The 25,344-nt window shown below is 40.5% G+C and overlaps 1 protein-coding gene across 7 annotated transcripts in view; it reads left to right on the plus strand.

The window, feature by feature from the left end:
• The first annotated feature begins 16,168 nt into the window (after nucleotides 1–16,168).
• The window catches only part of PTGER3 (prostaglandin E receptor 3), a 215,532-nt gene continuing 206,356 nt past the window's right edge, over nucleotides 16,169–25,344 (plus strand). For all 7 annotated transcript variants that reach the window (XR_008199123.1, XR_008199122.1, XR_008199124.1 and 4 more), the window contains exon 1: nucleotides 16,169–17,268. Coding sequence is in view for 3 of the 7 variants with exons in the window: in XM_052637045.1 (XP_052493005.1) it covers nucleotides 16,375–17,268 (894 nt within the window). In the remaining 4 variants the exon portion in view is untranslated. The remainder of the gene's footprint in view (nucleotides 17,269–25,344) is intronic.

Here is a 25,344-nt window from a genome sequence, read left to right on the forward strand (position 1 = left end):
CACTGTTCAAAACTAAGAAACCATCATTGATATGTTACTGTTACTTACAGTACAGGTTTTATTTGAATTTCAGTATTTTTCCATTGCTCTAATCCAGGGTGCTACATTACACTTCCACTTGTTTCTCATATATCTCCAGTCTCCTCTGGTCTGACAGGTTGTCATTCTTTCCTTGCCTTTGATGACTTAGGAGGAGTACTGGCTGGGTATCCTTTAGAATGTCCCTCATTCTGAGTTTGTCTGGTTTTTCTTGTGATTGGACTGAGTTTTTGAGTTTCAGAGCAGATACCACAGAAGAAAAGTGCCCTTCTTGCAGAAATTGCCTGAAATCACCATTGTAGTTCAGTTTTTTCCCCTTAATCTACTCCATTCTTTGTCAGCAGGTCACTAAGTGTAGCTCACCTTCAGAGTAGGGATGGGGAGAATTAAATTCCACAACCCCCTGTGGTAAAAGGCTGTCTACGCATATTTGAATTCACTTGTAGATTTGTCTCCTATTCATTTACACTTGTATGGACTTCTGCATATTTATTCTTTAAGTCATAGTTGAATGCTGTTATTTTCTGCTCAAACTTCCAACTTTGGCCATTGAGCGTCTTTTTCAGATTGACTCTTAACCTTTGACTTGCCTCCATTCTCTGGTAGATGATGGAGAAAGGGAAGGAAGGAAGAATTGTTGGAGAGGGAGGTTTATCATCAGGTAGTTGAGGGAATAAAATCTAGACCTTGGTGATGGTGATAGCTTTGACCTTAAGGAGGAACCTTGACAGTTAAATATAATATCAGTAAGAATGAATTCAGGTGGCATTGGAGCCAACACAGTTTTTTTTTCCCAGCCACATTGAACCACACGGATGCTTACAAGAGGGTGTTGTAGCATTGCACATGGTTAAAAGATGAACATGTGATAACTAATAGTTTGCAAATGCTTGTATTTAGCAAAGTAAACATAGTAGCATAAGAAAATAACAATAACTGGTAACTTATACATAAATGATTAAAATATACATAAGAAGAATGATGGTATATACATTATTCAACTGAATAAGACCTGGATTTGAAGCCAAAATGTATGTAGGACAACCCCTTTCACATAATCTCAATCTAGTGGGGAAATAGTCTTACTTATAGAAGCAATAAGTCTCTGCTAAAGTGGGAAGAAAATCAGTCTTGTCTGAATGAAGAGGCAAACTCTTAAGGAATTGACTTGAGCAGTCTTGAAGGACAGGTTTACTGATGAATAAGGTGAGCTAATTTGTGGAGCCTCAAGATTTGGTTGTGTTCTAGGAGATCTAAAATACTGTGGTGGTTTAAAACCTTAGAAAAAGAAGGGACCGAGTAATAATGCTGTCAGAAAGAAACTGCACCACATTGAAAAGTGCCTAAAAACAGTGATAATTAAAGACCTTAATCGGGCAGTCAGAACAAAGAGTTTTGTACCTACCCACAAACTGAAACATCTGTGACCTGTTCTCTGTGCCATTATCAGAGACTGAGTACCTCTGGCCTGAATGTAATATGAAGTGAATGGGTGTGATCCCAGTGGTGGATTTGGCAATGATAGTTCATTTCTATCTGTACTCTTTCCCTGGAATCAGATCCAGATTTGAATTTTTACTTCATGGAAGCTGTATGACATAGGACATTTTTTATGACTAGCGTATGAGTATACAGCAATTAACTGAATATTCTCCCTACCCGTGGCCTCAGATATTTTGTATGGTAATACTAAAGTGTTCCTACTCACCCCTTTCTATAGCACCAGATCCATTAAACTGCATACTGTGTGCCTTTTTAAATGTCAAACGGTTTCAACATATCTCATTTCTACCTATGCAATCTGTCCATCAAAACTAGTATATTTCATATTGATAAACAACATTATCAGTAAGGTAGGGTGGAGAGTCCTCTTAGATTTCTCTTTTGCCTTCCCACCTCCAATAAATCTGATTTAACTTTGAATCAGAGAAGGCAATGGCAGCCCACTCCAGAACTCTTTGCTGGAAAATCCCATGGATGGGGGAGCCTGGTGGGCTGCCTGCCGTCTGTGGGGTCACACGGAGTCGTACACGGCTGAAGCGACTTAGCAGCAGTAGCAGCGGCAGGCTGGCATATGGCGTATGCAGATGGTAAAGAATCCGCCTTCAATGCAGGCGACCTGGGTTCGATCACTGGGTTGGGAAGATCATCTGGAAAAGGGAATGAAAACCCACTCCCAGTATTCTTGCTTGGAGAATCCCATGGACAGAGGAGCCTAGCAAGCTACAGTCCTTGGGATTCCAAAGAGTTGGGCACAACTGAGCGACCAGCACTCACTCACTACCCCTCTGACATATAGTAGAGGTCTTCCACAGTCTGCTAAATGATATTTAACCAAGTAGTTATCCTTTCAGTACTCAGAGTGGTTTTTAGCTGTTTATGTTCATGTAATTTCCTTGTTTAAAAATTTTCCTATGGTTCTCAGGATTAAACTAAAATCTTGTGACACCACACCTTCCCTTTCCCCTGCCAGTTCCAGCAAACTGGGCACAAAGCCTATATAGCTATCCCCATGAGCCATGCTGACTACTTGTGATGAATTTCCATTTATCTGCAAGTTTCCTATGCCCTGTACACATCTCATTACCATCCCTTTTTCACTTGATCTTCATGACTCGATTCAAAACACTCAGATGCTCTCCATGATTCCTGAGTTTCCATAGTTCAGGTGAATTTCTTGAAAGTGTTTTACCCAGTATTTCTAGCTCTTTCAGCATTCTATAGCTAGCACCCAGTGTTTGACAAGGGAATAAATATAAATATCTCATGTTTCTTAAAGAGTTTAGTCAGCTTTTTCCTCCAATACTTATTGAAGGAAATGCTTATTTACTGGAAAACATTTGGTTGCAGGAGTTTTCTTTCTGAAGTTACGATAGCCAGTTGCCAAACTGGACTTTTTTTTTTTTTTTTCCAGTTTAATAGTTCCATTTCATCACAAGCTAATAAGGTTTGCGTTTACTCATCCAGCTGTATGTTTCAGTGTATAGAATCTGTAGAAATTGCATGTAAACACTGTTGCCTTCGGTGTATGCCAACATAAAAGGGTTAAGTCACTCAGTTGGCTCCAACTCTTTGCAACCCCATGGATTGTAGCCTGCCAGACTCCTTTGTCCGTGAAACTCTCCAGGCAAGAATACTGGAGTGGGTGGCCGTTTCCTTCTCCAGAGGAACTTCCCAACCCAGGGTTTGAACCCAGGTCTCCTGCCTTACAGGCAGATTCTTTACCATCTAAGCCAGCAGAAAGCCCGGTAAAACACCAACTTAGGTTTATTGTAAACAGCTAAGAGAAGGTTTCCATGGGGTTGTAAAGAGTTGGACACGACTGAGCAACTGAACTGAAGAGAAGATTGGAAACCAAGCCTTACTGGTACATGTTTTGAAATTTGTTTAGTTTCTTTTTATATTCCCAAGGACAGAAGCACAGAATTACTCTGATCCTGGGATGGCAGAGCCTGGTGGGCTGCCGTCTGTGGGGTTGCATAGAGTCGGACACAACTGAAGCAACTTAGCAGCAGCAGCAAGAGAATTTTAGTAAGCTCTTGGTTTATTCCTAACATGTCTCTGCAAAAATACCAGCCTAAGCAAATTTGCTTATGAATTGGTAAATTGAATTCCTTTAGAATGTATAACTCTTGGAACTAAGTACATTGGAGTGTGTCATTTGCAAAGTAAGCAATGAGTTTAAAAATAAGCCTTTGTGTTTATTAAAATACTGTCATATATTTACTTAAAATTTTAGAACAGTAAACATAGACTACAACCGTATTTAATAGGTTTTGAGGCCCTAAAAGCTTTTAATAGAAAATAGCATAAAATATTATCGATTGGTAACTACAACAGTGAAGTTCATTTTATTGGCAAAGATTTGGACATTTATTATAGGAAATGTAAATTAGGAGTTCTGAAGGAGATCAACCCTGGGATTTCTTTAGAAGGAATGCTGAAGCTCCAGTACTTTGGCCACTTCATGCGAAGAGTTGAATCATTGGAAAAGACTCTGATGCTGGGAGGGATTGGGGGCAGGAGGAGAAGGGGACGACCGAGGATGAGATGGCTGGATGGCATCACGGACTCAATGGACGTGAGTCTGAGTGAACTCTGGGAGATAGTGATGGACAGGGAGGCCTGGCGTGCTGCGATTCATGGGGTTGCAAAGAGTCAGACACGACTGAGCGACTGAACTGAACTGAAATTAGGAGTTATTTGCTCTTTAGTGAACTAAAGATCTGAAAAAACATGGAAGTGATGTGTATGACACAAGTCTTATAAATTAGTAATTACATTAATCCTCTTAATGACATTATTACCTCTAGTTATTCAAATCTGCTGAAAATGTTGCCTTTTCAATGCTTAAATACTTCACATCAGAATTCTGAGCAGAAAAGATAAATCATCTTATTGTAATTTAGATGATGTGGCTATTAGAGTTTAAGAATTTTAGTGTGATACGAGTGACCATGATCAGAGAAAGTTAAATATCTGCACCTTTGTAAATGGTTTGGTTGGAATTACAGAATTGCATTGCTGTATAATCACACTGTTCTTAATACATAAGAAACACTAAAGAGGAAAGGTTGCAAAGTATTCTCGTTAATTCTCTACCAGAAATGAAGACCCTGTAAGTACTTCTCAGGCTGCATAACCCGGTGCGGGCACCTGTATTACTAAAACCCTGCAATAGAAAAAATGCCAAGAGGATATTGGGAAATTTCACTTGTAATATTTTCCCCAAATTATGGAAATGAATCTAAAACACTTGATGTAAAATCCTTGAGTTTAAATGCTTCTCACAAAGCATTCCATATCAAGGTCTAAGCATAGATAACGGAAATTTAAGCAGATCTATTCATAATCAAGTTGTTGAAAGCCTGTGATAAAGATGAAAAGCAGCCAGAGAAAAAGTCGTTTATAGAGAAATGATAAGGATGACAGCCAGTACTGTCTGAACAGGGAAAAACAGAAGATCATGCAGTATCTTTAAAGGTATTTTAAAAAATCTGCCTACTATTCTATATATACCCGTTCAAATGTATAAACTTTAACTTCTCCAAAGCTGAATCTCTAATACAAAAATAAGATTTTTGTTTAAGTCACTAAAAGATAGTTCTTTAAAGCAAATAGACTGTGAGACTTAGGTGCAAGTAAACAAGTTACTCAGGTCAAAAGGGGGGAAATGGAAGTGAGCCATTTGTAGGGTTATAAACAAAGTTGTACATATCTTGAAGGTACTTTGATAAGATGTATGCTATAAAAGCACCACCGAACCTAACCAGGAGTTACACATAATACACTTAAAAAGGGAAAAAATGGAATCACAAATAGTGCAAAAGGAGGCAGAAAAAAGAAACGTGATGGAAAATGGTAGTAGGTTTAAGCCCAACCACTGTTGAAACACTCACCATAATAAAGGAGACTGTCACACTAGATAAATGGAGCAAGACACATATGCTCTTAAATCTATTGTGAACATAAAGATACAAATAGGTTGGAAGTGAAAGGGTGGAAATACTATAGTTGTAGTAAAAACTGAGGAAAAAATAGGAATAAATCACGTAAGTCAAAAGCATAATCAATCATAAGTGTTTATACATGTAATAGTTGAAAACATGAAGCAAAACTTGATAGAACTGTATGGCAAAAATGGGGAGATCAGTCAACTTGACCTAATGGACACACAACTCACTAGCAACAAAAAATACTCTTCAAATACACTTGGGGAGTTTAAGTATGTGTGCTCTATTTGATCCTGTTTACATGAAGCTCAGTTCAGTTTGGTCACTCAGTCGTGTCTGACTCCTTGCAACCCCATGGACTGCAGCACTCCAGGCTTCCCTGTCCATCACCAACTCCCTGAGCTTGCTTAAACTCCGTCAAGTCTGTGATGCCATTCAACCATATCATCTTCTGTCGTCCCCTTCTGCTTTCAGTCTTGCCCAGCATCAGGTTCTTTCCCCAATGAGTCAGTTCTTTGCATCAGATGGCCAAAGTCCTGGAGTTTCAGCAAGTCTTTCCAATGAATATTCAGGACTGATTTCCATTAGGATTGACTGGTTTGATTTTGCAGTCCAAGGGACTCAAGAGTCTTCAACACCACAGTTCAAAAACATCAATTCATCAGCACTCAGCTTTATAGTGCAACTCACATCCATACATTACTACTGGAAAAACCATAGCTTTGACTGGCAGGCCTTTGTTGGCAAAATGTCTGCTTTTTAATATACTGTTTGTCATATGTTTCTTCCAAGGAGCAAGCATCTTTTAATGGCTGCAGTCACCATCTGTAGGGATTTTGGAGCCCAAGAAAATAAAGTCTGTCATGGTTTCCATTGTTTCCCCTTCTATTTGCCATGAACTGATGGAACCAGATGCCATGATCTTTCTTGAATATTGAGTTTTAAGCCAGCTTTTTCACTCCTCTTTCACTTTAATCAAGAGGCTCTTGAGTCCCTCTTCTCTTTCTGCCATAAGGGTGGTGTCTGCATATCTCAGGTTATTGATATTTCTCCTGGCAATCTTGATTCCAGGTTGTGCTTCATCTAGCCTGGCATTTCACAGGATGTATTTTGCATATAAGTTAAATAAGCAGGGCGACTATACAGCCTTGATGTACTCCTTTCCCAATTTGAAACCAGTCTGTTTTTCCATGTCTGGTTCTAACTATTGCTTCTTGACCTGCATACAAATTTCTCAGGAGGCAGATCAGGTGGTCTGGTATTCCCATCTCTTGAAGAATTTTCCGCAGGTGGTTGTGATCCACACAGTCAAAGGCTTTGGAGTAGTCAGTAAAGCAGAAGCGGAAATTTTTTTGGAACTCTTGCTTTTTCTTTCATCCAGCGGATCTTGGCAATTTGATCTCTGGTTCCTCTGCCTTTTCTAAATCCAGCTTGAAAATCCAAGTTTTCAGTTCACATACTGCTGAAGGCTAGGTTAGAGAATTTTGAGCATTAGTTTGCTAGCATATGGGATGAGTGCAATTGTGCAGTAGTTTGAACTGCACAATTGGATTGGAATGGGATTGGAATGAAAACTGACCTTTTCCAGTCCAGTGGCCACTGCTGAGTTTTCCAAATTTGCTGGCATATTGAGTGCAGCATTTTCACAGCATCTTTTAGGATTTGAAATAGCTCAGCTGGAATTCCATCACCATCACTAGCTTTGTTCGTGGTGATCCTTCCTAAAGCCCACTTGACTTTGCATTCCAGGATGTCTGGCTCTAGGTGAGTGATCACACCATTGTGGTTATCTGGGTCATTAAGATCTTTTCTGTATAGTTCTTATGTGTATTCTTGCCACATCTTCTTAATTATCTTCTGCTTCTGTTAGATCCACACCATTTCTGTCCTTTATTGTGCCCATCTTTGCATGGAATGTTTCCTTGGTATGTCTGATTTTTTTGAAGAGATCTCTAGTCTTTCCCAATCTATTGGTTTCCTCTATTTCTTTGCATTGAACACTGAGGAAGGCTTTCTTATCTCTCCTTGCTATTCTTTGGAACTCTGCATTTAGGTAGGTATATCTTTCCTTTTCTCCTTTGCCTTTCCTTCTCTTTTCTCAGTTATTTGTAAGGCCTCCTCACTCATTTCTTTTTCTTGGGGATTGTTTTGATCACGGCCTCCTATACAATGTTGTGTTACAAACCCCATCCACGGTTCTTCAGGCACTCTGTCAGAGCTAATCCTTTGAATCTATTTGTCCCTTCCACTGTATAATGGTAATGGATTTGATTTAGGTCATTTAATGGTCTAGTGGTTTTCCCTACTTTCTTCAATTTAAGTCTGAATTGTGCAATAAAGAGTTCATGATCTAAGCCAGTCAAAACTATTCACCTAGAAATATAAGTAACTTAGTGGAATAAAGTAAGAGATTATAGAAAAGAATACACCCTTATATATCTTTTGGGGGATAATTTTATATATATAGAAAACTTGCCAAGATAATCAGAGTTTCTGTATCCTTAATATTTGGCATAATTTGCAGGAATACAAGAAACCCAATATTCACACGTTACTGTTAACTCCAGATTTTCTTTAATTTCCACCAGTTTACCAGGTTTTCTACAGAATACCTGACCACCAGAGTATTTTTCTGGTGTCCTGTAAAATGATCTTCATTTGGGGTTTATCTGTTACTTTCTTTGCATGATTAGACTGGTGTTATAGGGTTTGGAATGGTTACTGTAGGAGTGAAGTGATTTCCTCATCACATATCAAAGAGATGTATCCACATGACATTACTGGAGATGTTAACCATCACTTTGTTAAGACAGGGTTTGCCAGATTTCTCCGTCATAAAGGTACTACTATTTTCTTTTTAATACTATGTTCTTTGGAAGCACAGGCATACGTTGGAGATAACTGCCGGTTCAATTCCAGACCACCACAGTAAACCAGGTATCACAGTAAAGCGATTCACACAAACTTACTGGCTTGCTAGTGCATATAAAAGTTATGTTTACCCTATACCAAAGTCTATTAAGTGTGTGTTATTATGTCTAAAATGACAATATACATACCTTAAGTCTAAAATACTCTTATTTTTTAAAATACTAACCATTTTCTGATGGTGCAGGATTGCCACCAATCTTCTATCTAAAAATGCAGTATCTGAAACTCAAAGCACAATAAATGCCTGAAAGTCATGAAATCAAGCATACTCTCAATAAGGGGGACTATGTCTCAGTTCCTGGAGAGGGGAGTATCTACATATATTAAGCAGGTTTGCCTCTTTTTTACTCATTTATATCAGTATGGACCTGTGTATATTTACATTTGGATTATATTCAGGATTCCATTATATATTTTATTGGTCAAATTGTTCCAATCCATTGGGGACTGTTTTACGTTGACTCCTGTGTTTCTTTGACATATCACCATCCTTTTGTCTTTTGAGCAGTCTAATTTTTGATAATACAGATGCTGTAGGCTCATCATTTCCCTGCCTCAGCCATCCATCAGTCATTTCTCCAAGGAGCTCTGGTGGTTCTTACTGAAGAATGATATTTAGAAAGCAAGACCTAGATTCTAGGCTATATAGAAATTTAGTATATGATAAAATGGTATTTAAGAGAAGAATTATGATTTACTTAATAGTGCTAGTTAGCCATATAATTATCAAAAAAAGTTAAACTTCCACTTTATTTGCTAAAAAGTAAAAGTTTAAATCTGTTTGATTAAACATGATTATTAAAGCAGTATTTTCCAAAATGCAACGAGTATAGAAATTAAGGAGAAACTTTAACTTTCTTAAGCAATAATCCTAAAAATCATAAAGGGAAAGATGAACATTTTACTGAACAAATTTTCTACATATGGTAATAAACATGACAAAAACAAGCAAAATGATAGGGTAGGAAAATGAGAAACAGGTAGTGGATATCTAAATATCCAAAGAGCTCCTGCAAATTAATAGCATAATGATAATCCAATGGGCAGTGCACAAAAATCAACGAGGAAGTTAATAGACATGGGAAAATGGATTTAACTTTACTAGTTAGGGAGATCCAAACTAAGAGTAAAATATATTTTACTCAGATTGTAATTCAGAGCTGGCAAACAGAGCAGCAGGAACCCATGTATTGTAGGTGAATGTATCTTTATATGAGCATAAAGAAAACTCTGAAGTATACCACAACCTGTTCATATTGGTTAATTTGGAAGTGAAAATAAGGACAGGTGTAGAAAATATCATCAACCTTTAAAAATAAATGGGCTTCCCTGGTGACCCAGTGGTAAAGAATCCACCAATGCAGGAGACACAGGTTTAATCTCTGATCCAGGAAGATCCCACACGCCTCGGGGCAGCTAAGCCCGTGCACCACAGCTACTGTGCCTGTGCTCTAGAGCCTGGGGCCCAGGCCCTGCAACTACTGAAGCTCACACGCTCTAGAGCCTGAATGCCACAAGAGAAGCCACCACAGTGAGAAGCCCGCACACAGCAACAAAGCACAGCTAAATCATTTGTTTAAAATCTACATGCTATTTAAGCTTTGCTTATTTTGTCACAATAAAATTTAAAATGATAAGACCAAGAAAAAATAAAAACAATAGCAGTAGATTAGGTAAATGATGGCAGTGACCCGAACCAAGATAGTAGCTGTGGAGATGGATACAGTGAATGAATATTTTGGAAATAGAATTAATATTACTGGATAATGGATTGGAAAAGAGAAACAATGGAAAAGGAAGAGTTAAGGATGGCCATTTGATTTCTGGCTTGAGTTTGTGGATGGCACTATTATACATTGCAATGGAGAAGACTCAGGTATAACCAGGAATGAAAAAGAAAATTTGAAGTTCCATTTGAACATACTGTGGTGTTATTGGGTTATCCAGGTGGGATGACAGTCAGTTGGATAAATGAGGCTAGAATTCCAGGGGAAATATAGGCTGTGGATACAAATTTGGGATGTATCAATCCTCTCCTAAGGATTTATCATGATAAAAATAAGCCCCACAAATGTACACACCAATAAATATAAAAATGTTATTGTAATTGCTGCTAATAAAAAATTATAACCTAAACATTCAGAAAAATTATGCTCCAAACATTCAAGAAAAAAAAGATTGTTCCTGGCATTTAAGACTATAAAGGATTTCTATATATAATGACCAAAAGAGATAATCACGTTTGTTAGATGTTCAAAAGACAAGAAAAAGCTGTAGGAGTACTTCTAGTAACAATGAGAGGGTAAAGAAATCACAAGAGTTTTTCTATTTTAATTTAGAAGGTTTATAGTCTTAAGATTAAATAAATTTAATGTATGATACTCTGTGTGTGGTGTGAGATAAGGATTGTGTTCATTTTTATTTGCATATAGGTATCCAGTTTTCCCAGCACCATTTGTGAAGACTTTACTGAATTACTTTAACAATTTGCTGAAAACTGAATTTGCATTTATGTATGTATACATATCTTTGTATCTGTATATTTATATATCTATATAAACATTATATAGATATATAACTACATATTTATATAAAGTGGGCTTCCCAGATGCAGCTAGTGGTAAAGAAGCCACCTACCAGTTCAGGAGACACAAGAGCCGAGGGTTCCATCCCTGGGTTGGGAAGATTCCCTGGAAAAGGAAATAGCAACCCGCTCCAGTGTTCTTGCCTAGAAAATTCCATGGACAGAGAAGCCTGTTGAGTTATCATGGGGTTGCACAGAGTTGGACACGACTGAGCTCACACGCACATCTATTCCATTGAACGGCATGTATATCATTATGCCAATATCACTGTCCTGCAGATAACAATTTAAAACAACAACTATTTAAATTCATTGGAAAGCATTCAAAAGCACACAGAACTGAGAGAAAAAAAATTAATCTCAAAAACTGCAACTGACAGGGGTAAGAATTAAGACTTCTGGCCTTTTGGACTGAGGTGATACCCAATCCTCATGACTATCTCATAGGAAACAGTGGTAGAGAAATTGCCCTCGTTGGCAAAAAGTGCAAGAGATGGGAGTTCAAGTTTAGAAAAACCACTGCAGATTTAAATAGGAAATTCAAACAGTGAGAACCACAGAAAGAGTGAACTGGAACTTCTGCCCAAATCTACATTTGACAGCCAAACTATATGCGAATGACAGAATCGCCCCGGAACCTAATTTTAAAAAGCAAGCTGAAGCTTCACAGGCTTGAAATACCAAGGCACAGCTCCAAACTGACAGAAGAGCTAGAAATCAGAAGAGACCCCCTATAAGCAAATAAACCAGACAGAATGATCCCCATCACTGAACAACCAACAAATCATATAGGTATGTTGTTCAGCTGGTAAGTCATGTCTAGCTCTTTGTGATTCCATGGATTGTAGCATGCTAGGCTCCTCTGTCCTTTGCTCTCTCCCAAAGTTTGCTCAAATTCATTTCCACTGAGGCAGTGATGCCATCTAACCATCTCATCCTCTGCTACCGCCCTTTTCTTTTGCCTTCAGTCTTTCCCAGCATCAGGGTATTTTCCAATGAGTTGGCTCTTTGCATTAGATAGGATAGATCAATTCACAAGAAACCAGGCTTAAAGAGCAGTCATGAAGAGACGAGATAACAGTAGCTGCCTATCAGGAGAGAAAATGTTAGCATTTTGAATCCAGGCACATTAACTACCAAAAGACTACCCCATCACCACCAAATCAGTAATCTCCAGAAGAAAAATGAAATCCACAGTCACTACAGTATATGAACTTTAATGTCCAGTTTTCAGTTAAAAATTACCAGGCACATAATGAAACAGAAAAGTTTGGATAAGAGGCAGTCAATAAAAAGGACTTAGGGTATCCAGATAATTGATTTAGAAAAGACTTAAAGTGTCTATTTTGTTGAACTAATTATATTGATTAATGTTTGAGAGCTACATCTACCTTGTGTTCCTGAGATAAATCTTATTTGATCCTGAATACTATACACATTTTTCCACTTTTTATTTAAAACTATACATTGTTTCTAAAATTGGGTTTCTTGATTTGCATGACAAATCACAAAAGCCACTGAGTTTAGCATTCTTCTGTTATTTTGGGTAGGAAAGAGTTCCCATTAAAATATTAAACTCCATAAATGTCGAAACTTTTGTTTTTCTTGTGTCCTTGAAGACTGTATGGTGTCTGACATAGATTGGGTGCTCACTATTTATTTATTTTTGGGTGCACCACGCAGCATGTGAGATCTTAGTTCCCCCACCAAAAATTGAACCTGCATCCCCTGCATTGGAAGCAAGGAGTCTTAACTACTAGACTGGCAGACAAATCTCAATATTTATTGAATAAATGACTTGAAAATATCCTGAAATTAGTAGTTGGCTCTATAGAGTAAGAACTGCAGATATCTTCAGGTAATCAAGGGCTTGATTGTGTGAAACTATTTATTAGTTTTTCCAATTCAGTTAGTCATTTCTGACTCTGCTATCCCATGGACTGCAACACACCAGGCTTCCTTGTCCATCACCAACTTGTTCCCTTCTCCTGCCTTCAATCTTTCCCAGCATCAGGGTCTTTTCCAGTGAGTCAGTTCTTTGCATTAGATGGACAAAGTATTAGAGCTTCAGCTTCAGCATCAGTCCTCCCAGTGACTATTCAGTGATTTAATTTTTTTTAAATTTATGTCTATTTTAAGATTTCCTAATAGAAGTTCAGTCGAAGTATATACAATAAATTCATCAGCACTTGCTAAGTACTAACATATGTCATGAATTTTAAGATGTAAGATACAGTAGAGTATTTAAGTTTATGGACTAAAATCACTTCTAGGCATGATATCAGTTAAAAATACATAATGGGTGAACACACGCTTTAAAATCTTTTTTAAAGTTTTTGAATATGTGGTCCTTCAGTTACCTTACTCTATAACTTTAATCCTCACTGGAATATTGATTAAACAGACACTCAAAGACAGAATGACAATAGTTATGTATTAATGAGTTAGGCCCCTATGAAAAGTATCAGATGTCCCTAAGCAAAGCTTGTATTGTTCAGAAATTATATGGCATGTTATTAACCTTTGGGTCACTAGAGGGCGGTGATGTTTCAGGCCAACACAATTCAGACTATTTCTGTTCTGACACCAAGAAGTGTGGATCTGGAGTCATTCTGTGCCCACATTCTATAGTGACACCTCAGATCCTCCAAATTACTTGTTTTCAAGGTGAATAGCTACGAAACAAACAACTTAGGATAAGATGAAGCAATCTACACAGAAAGGAGTAAATTGTTACACAAAAATTCTGAAATGTGATACATTTAAGGCATTGGTGGAGGTGAGTTAGAGGCTAACATTAACTTTGATACTATATGCCCTTATACTTTTAACTCTTATATAGTCTAACGTGTACTGCAGTAACGGTAAAACAAAGGTTCAAAGAGGTCAAATATAAATAAAACAATTTTTGATGTCTCTGTATATTGGCTTTGGGTTTTTTTTTTTGATGTATAAATCATGGAAAGGTCTTAAATTTTTAAATAAATACACAGTTACACTAGAGTTTTATTGCTATAACATTAAATTTTGATATGTACTTTCAGTCCAATGCTTTGGATAAAACTTGTATCTGGGAATACCATCGAATATTATTTTACTTTTCAAATGACACTTTAGAAAAACATTTTCACAAATATGAGTTTGAGACTAATTAAAACTAATAAAAGCTTGGGGGAAGATTTAAAAAATGAACCACTTCTCTATTCCTTCTTAGTTCTCATTAGACACATGGCATTACAAATAAATTTCAAAAAGTAAAAGAAAAAACAGTAAAAAAAATGAAACGTGATGTGATTAATGCATGTTGTTAAAGTAGAGTTTACATTTCATTTTTGCTTTTTCTCCTTTAAAAACTATATAGCCCTATAATGATTTTTTTTTTTCAGACTCTCATACAGACTCAAAACAACAGCATAGAAAGAATGCAAGGGAATATACTCCATTCTCATATCCTACCACTATTTTACATCCAATAAGGAGATCAACTATGCTGGAAAAGACAACTGAGCTGACCCAGTCTTGCTCTGAAAGTCTGAGTAATGGTCTTCATAGGGCTGAGTAAATGGGCTTCCCAACTGGCTCAGCGGTAAAAAATCCGCCTGTGATACAGAAAATGCAGGAGATGCCACGGGGTCCATCCCTGGAACAGGAAGCTCCCCTGGAGGAGGGCATGGCAACCCGCTGCAGTATTCTTGCCTGGAGAATCCCATGGACTGAGGAGCCTCACAGGTTACAGCGCATAGGGTCGCACAGAGTCGGACACGATGGAAACGACTGAGCTGAATGATTAGGTCTAATTTCTTAAATATGAGGGGAAAAGTTCAAAAATAATTTTTAAAATCTTTCCCTTTCCCCGACAAGATGAAAAGGCAGAAAAACTAGACTCTCCCTAGATTTGAGAACTGCTGGTCTTATCACCTGTTCAGAGTGGTTATGGTATCTATGTAAAGAATACTGTGCTTTAGGTAAGTTGGAGACTGGAGAATTGCTGAAAGACTTGGGCACATCCTTTAGCTTCAGGAGCCTCAGTTACCTCACCTTAAAGGGGGAGTAATAACAATACTTGGAGGATGTCTGGGAAAAAATGGGGAAATGGTTGTGAAACATAAAATATTGGCTTAATAAAAGATGTTACTAAGCGATTATGCGCATTTTCACTAAATGTGAAGACCTTCATAACATCCAAATGCAGTTTCTAGTCCTAATTGCATAAGAATGGTCCAGGGTGGAGAAAGATGGCTTTGTAAGAGTTTGCTTTGTTTCTCTGCCCTACCTCCCCCCACTCAAGCAGGCTAGCAGCCTTTGATTTCAATATTTCAGATGTGCTGAGACAGTGAAATAGTGAGTGCCAGCCACCTGCCTCTAGCCTCTTTTGCCTTAGCTAACTTTTAAAAATATTTTTAATTAATTAATATATATATTTAATCTTAAGGAAGAAGAAGAATTTAGGCGGGTGAAGGAAGGAGTTGGTAGTTGGGATTTCTTTAATTTTGAATCCGACAGTCTGATTTTGTCTTCCTGTACCTATTCCCTTAAATCTTACGGCACTGTTGGTTTTACAGTTTCAGTGCGCCCCTGGGGACAGAGCAACCTGGCCTGCTTAAGATCATGCGAGAGTCTCAAAGCAGAAAGGGAAAAATGTTCACGCTCATCTACGCAGCAGGAGTGTGGTTTGCCTAGATTGCTCAGGGTCAGGTAGGTAAGATACACTTGCCAGGGTTAAAAAAGAGCGTCAGGAGGAAGATCCGGTCCTTGCGCGAGCCTCCGTGGATGGAGAAGGAGGAAGGCGGGCACCTTGGCAACTTGTCTGAGGTGGGGTAGCCGAGGGAGACCTTTTAGTCCCAGCCTCTCCACGAGCTCTCCTCTGGCAGAGAACCTGAAGAGGCGCGGGGCCGCGCGGGGCAGCCTGGCTGGGCAGCCGGTCCCGGCAGGAGCTGGGGCATTTCGAGAGGAGTCTTCCGGGGGCGGAAGGATGTTCAGAGCCCAGGCGGCCAAAGCAGTGATCAAGCCGCAGCAAGAAAAAGAGAGAGAGAGAGGGAGGCTCTCGGCTGCTTCTGCATCCTCCTCCCACTGCACTTTGGCCCACGCCCACGGGCGCCCCGCCCCCCTCGGGCTTATAGCAGCCGCCGGGCACCTCCGGACGCCTGGGAGCCGACGGCGCGGCTGCCTGCTTGGCCGGGGAGCCCCGGCGCCGCCACCTTAGTGGCGAAGTGAGGCGGCGGCTGCGCCCCGCATCATGGAGGGCAGCCTAGCCGCGACCCCAGCCCCAGCCCCGGTCGCCACCGACAGCCGCCGCCTCCCGCGCCGGGTCTGCCGGCTCTCGTCGCTGTTCTCAAGGTGCCGTCCCTTCCTCACCTCCAAGGCAATATGAAGGCGACCCGGGACCACGCGAGCGCCCCTTTCTGTACGCGCTTCAACCACTCCGACCCGGGCATCTGGGCGGCCGAGCGCGCCGTTGAGGCGCCGAACAACCTCACGCTGCCCCAGGAACCCAGCGAGGACTGCGGCTCGGTGTCCGTAGCCTTTTCGATGACCATGATGATCACCGGGTTCGTGGGCAACGCGCTGGCCATAACGCTCGTGTCGAAGAGCTACAGGCGCCGGGAGGGCAAGCGCAAGAGGTCGTTCCTGCTGTGCATCGGCTGGCTGGCGCTCACCGACATGGTCGGGCAGCTGCTCACCAGCCCGGTTGTCATCGTCCTCTACCTGTCCCACCAGCGCTGGGAGCAGCTCGACCCGTCGGGGAGGTTGTGCACCTTCTTCGGCCTGACCATGACCGTCTTTGGGCTCTCCTCGCTCTTCATTGCCAGCGCCATGGCCGTCGAGCGGGCTCTGGCCACCCGGGCGCCGCACTGGTACTCAAGCCACATGAAGACCAGCGTCACCCGCGCCGTGCTGCTAGGCGTATGGCTGGCCGTGCTCGCCTTCGCCCTGTTGCCGGTGCTGGGCGTAGGTCAGTATACTGTCCAGTGGCCCGGGACTTGGTGCTTCATTAGCACTGGGCCTGGGGGCAACGGGACTAACTCCCGGCAAAATTGGGGCAACGTTTTCTTCGCTTCTGCTTTTGCCATCCTGGGGCTCTCGGCGCTGGTGGTCACCTTCGCCTGCAACCTGGCCACCATTAAGGCCCTGGTGTCCCGCTGCAGGGCCAAGGCCACGGCGTCGCAGTCCAGCGCCCAATGGGGCCGAATCACGACAGAGACGGCCATCCAGCTCATGGGGATCATGTGCGTGCTGTCGGTCTGCTGGTCGCCGTTGCTGGTAGGTAGTTCCAGGGCTTGGGGAGTTCGAGGTGGGCGCGTGCGCGCCGGCGGGCAGTGAAGACTTTGGAAAGTGACAGCACCTGCAGGGGCGTGTCTGCAAGCAGAGAACTTTGGAGAGGGCTCTACCTGCGCTGTCTTGGTTTCGGCTTCAGAGCATAGCTCCTCATTTACTTGCTGAGCATCTTCCAAGTGCTAGGCATCGCATTAGGCTCTGGCTGTGCACGTCTGGAGACCCCAGGGGTGCTCACATTCTAATCGGAGAGAGTAAGAAGATCAGGTGTTAGTTCACTGCTGGTGCAGAAACTGGTTTCTCCCAGGAGTACTAGGAGCTGAATAGAATGGCGATGACAACTCTAGCCCCGTTCTCTGGGTTTTCTCCTTATTTCAAATACCTCTCGCCCGTTGGGTCGATTGATTTTCACTCTGCAGAAGTACTTTACCGGCGCCCCACCCCCAGCCCCCACCCCGCGACAGGCACAGCCTCTGAGCTAGTGCGCGCCCTCCCGCAGCAGCCGCAGCTCGCTTTGCTAGCAGGCAGACGCGAGGCAGGAGAGTGGAGGGGCGTCTCTACCTCGGCCAGCCTCCGTCCTTTGAAATTGCACTGCGCCCTCTAGGAAGTGCCAGAACCCACGGTCATCCCGTGGGCCCCGAGGCCTACTAACTCCCTCGTACCAGCCTTTGCTTGTCCTTGTGGTCACTGCACGGGGCTGATGGCAAGGCCCTTCGTAGAGGTTTCTGCACTTACCAGCTCCTCGGGGGGCCCACAGCCCGGGAGCAAGTGATATTTCCATATGCTGCTTGTCTAACACCCGCTCTTAATCTTACTTTCCAGGTTTTCCTCTGCGGTCCTTTTAGCTCGACATTTGGTGTAAGTGCTATTACTAATTCCTGATGAATGGTTGCTTTTTTAGGCCCCCAGCAACCTGGCTCAGTAAATATTCCTGCAAGAGCGACCTGGTCACTGTGACAGGGTTACAACAGATGACATATCGGACCTAGAAATTTATTAGACAGTTGTGAAAAACTCCTGGAATCCATGGCACAGTTTTCAGAAACCACCCACGTATAGGGTTTTTTTTTTTCTTGTTTAAGTTTTTATCTGTATCTTGGGGCTTGTGGAATCTTAGTTCTGCCACCAGGGATCCAACCGGTGTCTCCTGCATTGGGAGCTTGGAATCTTTATGGCAGGACCATGGAAGTCTGGAGCTTTTCTTTTTTTAATTGTGATAAAATACACATAACGTGAAATTTCCCACTAGTTTAAGTGTGCAGTTAAGTTATATTAAGTACATTAACATTGTAGTACACCATGTACAATTTAAAAATCTTTGTACTTTTTAACAGAACCGTAGTTCCTTTTCTCCTCTCACCCCACCCCACCCCAACCACTCCTGCATTTGACAACACCGATATTCCAGAATACTCTTGTTTCATTGTGTAGTATATTTAGAGCAGGAGTCTTGGCTTGGAATGGATCATAGGTGGTGACAAGGAGAGTTATGTTGGGACCTCATAGCCCACAAATCGCTGTAAGGTCTCAGTTCTGCATTCCAGAAGCTAGAAGTCAGGCTGATGTCATCACCGTGGCTTATCAAAGCCAGCACCAATTTTAGACATATTTACTTCTACTGTGTGTAGGTAGCCAAGTAGAAGAAAAAAAGAATTCTAAATAATAAGCATGTTACTATAAATGTAGCTTTAAAGGCAAACAGAATATTTGAATTTCTCACAACAGTCATTTGAGTCCCATATTTGAGTTCTATCACACTCTTTATATGTGTGCTCTATATATCCAAGGAAAAAGGTAAATCATATGAATAAAATACTTACTCATACAGTTAACCAGATGTATAGTTGTTGCTTTCTTTTTAAGTAGGAGAGAAAATAAGCAGTGTGTTTTTTATTTCAAAACTATGCTTCTAATATGATGGGCACAGTGGCCTTTTGAAGACTTTTGATCAGTTCTGAAAACTGAAGCCTAGGATGACCAGACTCACTCTTAAGAAACTTTGTATTTGGAATTCATCCTAATTTCAATTAATATTTGCATATAAACTTCATTGGTTTGCAGTATTTTATCAAAGTTTATTGGGTCTGTTCTCATAAAAACATTAAACAAATTCAACATGTGATCATATCAAAGAGAAGAATTTGTGGTTTTCAAAATGGGTATTTTTTGAGCTAAAGGAATTACTCTGTCTTCTGTTTTGTGTACCACTGAAGTTAAATCTCCAAATATCTTCAGAAAGATCTGCAGTACAAAGTTGGAATTATTTCAAAGGAAAGAAAATGGCAAAACTGCTCTCTTAATAGGTTAGGGAATTATAAGAATGAAAACACTAGAATTTAGTGAACTGAATTTTTAGTGTATTAATGCTGAAGTGAGAGGGTTTTTTTTTTTTTAATATGTTTTTCCTAATTATAAAATATAGATTCCCTGTTAGCTTTTTTAAAAAAAATGGGCACAGGATACTAATTTAATTATCCAAAATTCTTACTTAAAAGGACTCTGAGTGTATCTTGTCTTGGAGGACTAATGTGATGATAATAATGTTCAGTTGTCACTGCTGGAAAACTTAGCAGGGAATAGATACCATAATAAGAAAACATCCCAACTACTGCAAATTCCTGCTGTGTAAATAGGAGCCATTGCTCAGTTTATCTGGTTTAAATACAGGTTTATCTATGGTGCAAACAAAAGCTTTTAAACTTTTTCCTCCAGAAGCTATACAATAAAAAATCTGAAATTAAGTGAGAATACAGTGGGAAGTGGTGTCACCATTGATAGATGACCTACACTTCTTAGTCAATATAAAGCATCAAATTCTGTTGAAATCAGTCAATTGGCTCAGCAATACAATCTGTTTGACTTATTATCATTAGATTTTTTATGGACTACAATCACCAAATAGTCCAGTTGTTTGACATGATAGCCAAGTTTCCAGTAGCAGGAATAACCCGAGGCTGTTGTTCAGAGGAAGCCCTGACGGCAGTTTGTACTTTTGTACATCTGGCACTCCTCAAACAGGTACAACAGCTACAATACTAAAGCCGTAAGTGACTAATACTGTAGCCATCTTAAAAATAGTAGACGAAAAGCTATCTACACTGTGAAAAGAGATAATGAGCAACAGAGTTTCTCATCCACAACTTGGAAACTGTATAAAAGCAGCCTTAGGAACTTTGCCTTTAATCTTGAACCAGCAAATTCCCTGCTCAATAGCCACAGATGTGGGCAGAGAATGCTTTGACTCAAGGAGATATTTTGCAACATAGATGTAGAGTTTTTTAAGTTTGAGGAATCACTGACATTTTTTGACATAGAAAATTTGCCTTAAATGCACTACATGTGAAAAATAGATGCAATAGGTTATTTTACAGTAGTAATGGTGTTTTATAGTGTTATAAAAATAACAGTATTAGAATATTGTTAAGAATATTAGAACCAGATTTCTAATTCAAAATATTTGACTCTGAGTTTATTTTTAATCTTTTTTCTGTTGTATTGATTTGTTTGTTTGACTTAGCTAAAAGCCAGCAGTTCTAGTGCTAATCATAGTACTGGGGAAATTATATATCCTCTTAAAATGCAAAAGTAGAGCTAATAGATATCTAAGGTCTTTTTCCATGTGTTATGCTCAGTTTCTTTTATTTGGGAGAATCATGGTTTAATGACCCAGAATGAGAAATTTGAGAAGGAGACTGCTTGGTCAATTGTACTTTTGTAAGAATGGGGTTTTCTAGTAGTCATGTATGGATGTGAGAGTTGGACTATAAAGAAAGGGGGCAGTGCCAAAGAATTGATACTTTTGAACTGTGGTGTTGGAGAAGACTCTTGAGAGTCCCTTGGACTGCAAGGAGATCCCACCAGTCAATGCTAAAGGAAATCAGTCCTGAATATTCATTGGAAGGACTGAGCCTGAAGCTGAAACTCCAATACTTTGGCCACCTGATGAGAACTGACTCATTGGAAAAGACCCTGATGCTGGGAAAGATTGAAGGCAGGAAGAGAAGGGGACAACAGAGGATGAGATGGGTGGCATCACCGACTCAATGGACATGAGTTTGAGCTAGCTCCAGGAGTTGGTGAAGGACAGGGAAGCCTGGCGTGCTGCAGTCCATGGGGTCACAAAGAATCAAACACAATTGAGTGACTGCACTGAAGTGAAGAGTGAGGGCTTCTAAGTGACTTGGGCTTTTGGACACTGTACGTAAAGAGATGGCAGGTTATCTAAGTGATATATCCAGAAGCAAACATAACTTGAAGATTAATGAGATAAATCAGGGCTTAAAATGTAGGTTTTTGTATCTTGAGTTTGTTAAAGAGAGCCAGGAATTAAACAAATTCTTAAGCCATCTTATTTGAAGACATTCAGATGGTCTAGAATTGTAGCATACGTGTGACTCATTGGACTTCCTCCTTTGAAGAAGCTGTAAAGGTCAATAACTCAATTATGAAAGTTTCCATAGGATCATTTTTCTGGGAATTACACTCAGGAATATGCACTACAGGCATTTGTAACAGAGGATGATCGATGATTTATCTGGGGGAGCTGAGAGGCGGTAGTGAGAGGTACTGGGTGTCATGTTCGATTTTCAGTCCTTGCCTTGCAGAGCTAGAAAGCAGGGAGAGAAGTTCTCCTTCAAACTCCTCACATACAGGTAGCACGTTTATAGTCCACCCGGGTTCTACATGCACCTCTTTCACACTTGGCAACTCTCGGAATCTACAGCTGTAGCATGTCATATTCTGAATCCCTCTTTTCCCTCAATTCCTTATCATAGAAGTAAGTAAGTGGTTTGTATTTCAATTCCTGCCTTGCTTCTTGAGAATTATTAGATGGCCTCTTAAGTCCTTCTTTTCCCTAGAAAAATTCTAATTTTCAGAGATTAATGAGGGTAACCCAAGAAGGGACGTTATTTTTCTTGGGGTTCCTCTTATATCTTGTCTCCTGAGTGTATGTCAGCATTTTATGGTAAACATAGTAATTCATTCTTAAACAGAAATGACAACTGGACAGTGTGTAACTTTTTTAAATGAGAGGGATGCATACTCACGCATGTGTGCACACGTACACACACACATGGAAATAACAGTGTGGAGTAGTGACTCTGCTCCCTTTATTTGGAACACTTTTGTCTCCACTTTCCAACTTTACACCTCACCCCTCAGCCATTCAGGACAGCTGCCGAGCAGTCACTGTCTTGGATTGGCTAAGGTCCCAAGTTAGCAGTGACTTTGTTAGAGGAACCTTCCTTGGGCCTCTTTAGGCTTGGTTGGGGGCTGCAGCTCTTTGGTCCCACAACACTTACCTTGCAGATCCAGTGTCTTGATCTGAGTCACACTTTACTGAACATTCTGGATTAACTGACCTCCTGAGGGCAGATATAGTAACTACCCGGTAACTTGTTCTTTTCCTAGGAACTATCATGATGACCAGCCATATAAGGTATGTCCACCACAAGCCTATTGAGTAAATATCTGAGCACATAAATCAGAAGACAGGTTCTTGTTCCAGTGACATAACACAATCCACTGTGTGACCTTTAACAGCTGCTTGATATCTTTGTGAACACTTTTCTTTTTTTCCTGTAAAAGAGGAATAAAAACACCAACTCAACTTATTTCACAGATTGTAATAAAAAGCAAAATAAATGTATGTGAAAATAGTTGAGACTATTTCTTCCATATTAAGAATACTACTGTGATGTTTTATAGATGACAGTGTTGACTTCTTATCTTCAGATAGACCTTTCTCCCAGGAAACTGGAGAAAAGAGAGACATGATGTTTCACAGCTTGATTAGTTATAATTAACTGGGGGGAAGTGTGGTGGAGAATGTAACTTTTCAGAAAAAAAAAAATTAAGAAAGCAGGCAAATAAATATTGTAAGATAAATATTTGTACATCTTGGCAAGGTATTGTAATTCATCCCTCCTCCCTGCCCGCATCACCATCACCATTCTCTCAGTTCTGGGATGCTTTCCCCCTCACAACTACCAGTTAACTCTCTAAAGCTAAGACATGCTGGATCCCACCTCCGCTTCCCTTGAACTTGGAGGAGTACCCACCACCTCGTGCTCTGAAGACCTCTGTCTAGAATATGTCTCTTGTTTTTCCAGTCAGGGACTCCATGTGCTCAGACCTCTCCTCATGTAAACGAGTCGAATTAATTGTGTATTTAGTTGCTGTCCTAGGTCAAATCATTCTGCAGGCCTCTTAAGGCTAGAGCCTGTGCCTTGGTGGTCCTCATCTTTTCACAGGTGATCCAGAGTGTTGGGGCTGCACAGATTCTCCACCACTGACTCACAGTCCAGAACTGAGTTTACATGAACCTTAAATCAGACCAAAGCATGAGAAACACACAGTTGTAAACTGCCTCACAGTTAGTCTAGGTCCTGACAAGGCATTAATATTATTTGTAGTCTTCAAATAACACAAAGTGTAATTTTCCCATCCAGTAGCCCTCCTAGAATTCTCTTGGTCATCATTTACAAGGAGAACATTTCAGCAGCTGGTCTGGTCACCTATTCAAAATCAGTGTTTTATTTTACCATTGCTGACTTTTATGATAGGTGTTTGAGGACTCTAAACCTAAAAATGAAAGATGGTGGCAGAGATAGAAGAGGAGGCTTGATTTTCCTCACTTTAATTCTGTTGGAAAGAAATTAGGTGCTAATTTAGGTAAGAGTCATATCATATAGTGATGGAGAAGGCAATGGCAACCAGTCCAGTACTCTTGCCTGGAGAATCCCATGGACGGAGCAGCCTGGTGGGCTGCAGTCCATGGGGTCATGAAGAGTCGGACACTTACTGAGCGACTTCACTTTCACTTTTCACCTTCATGCATTGGAGAAGGAAATGGCAACCCACTCCAGTGTTCTTGCCTGGAGAATCCCAGGGACGGGGGAGCCTGGTGGGCTGCCGTCTGTGGGGTCGCACAGAGTCGGACACGACTGAAGCGACTTAGCAGCAGCAGCAGCAGCATATCATATAGTGAAGTGAAAGTCTCTCAGTCATGTCCAACTCTTTGTGACCCCATGGATTATACAGTCCATAGAATTCTCCAGGCTGGAATACTGTAGTGGGTAGCCTTTCCCTTCTCCAGGGGATCTTCTCAACTCAGGAATCAAACCCAGGTCTCATGCACTGCAGGCAGATTCTTTACCAGCTGAGCCACAAGGGAACTCCAAGAGTCATATCATATAAGTACAGGATAAATTTTACACCAAACAAGATTTTTATAAATCTTGGTAATACAAAGACAGATGGCCAAGTTGGAGCCGGAAGTATAATTATTTTAAGCAATTTTTTTAGTTTTTTAAAAAACATTATATATATATAATATATATACATACATATATATAGATACATACATATATATATATATATATATATATATTTGACTGTGCTGGGTCTTAGTTGTTGCATGTGGGATCTAGTCCGCTGAACCTGCCCCCCCTGGATAGGGAGCACAGAGTCTTAGCCACAGGGTCACCAGGGAAGTTGCCTATTTTAAGCAATTATTGATCTAATAAAAATAAAATATAATTTTAAGAACATACTTTTCACTAATCCTTTATTTCCTTTAAGTAGATTTGATCTTTTTGTTCCTCTTTCTGAATATTCAGTGTGTTATTTTCTGTGCTGGAGAATATGCTGCTGTTGGTATGACTCATGAGCATTTGGAAAAAGAAGTAATGCTATTAATGCTGAAAATACTGAAAGAGAGATTCTAAAAAATACAGTGTGTTTTGAAGAATTCACCAGTCTAATAAAGTGGAGCTTTCATTGTGGTCTTGACATACGAAATTTCCCTGATAACGTACTACCACTTCGGGTAAAGTAGAGCACACACATCCGCATTTCCCTAATTAATCCAGTGCCTTGGCAGTCAAAGGCACCAACAGCAGTCAGTGATTAAGCGACCTCTGCCTCTGTTTCATAAGAACAAGAGAAAGCTACTGAAGAGCAGATGGGGGCTAGAGAGAGTAAAAGGCACAGAGCCCGCGGTTCTCATCTTGGCTTTTCTACCAAAGGATTAAAGTCATCCTATCTTTCTGGTTTTCCCTT

This window comes from Budorcas taxicolor, chromosome 3, assembly GCF_023091745.1.
Source record: "Budorcas taxicolor isolate Tak-1 chromosome 3, Takin1.1, whole genome shotgun sequence".
Lineage (NCBI taxonomy): Eukaryota > Metazoa > Chordata > Mammalia > Artiodactyla > Bovidae > Budorcas > Budorcas taxicolor.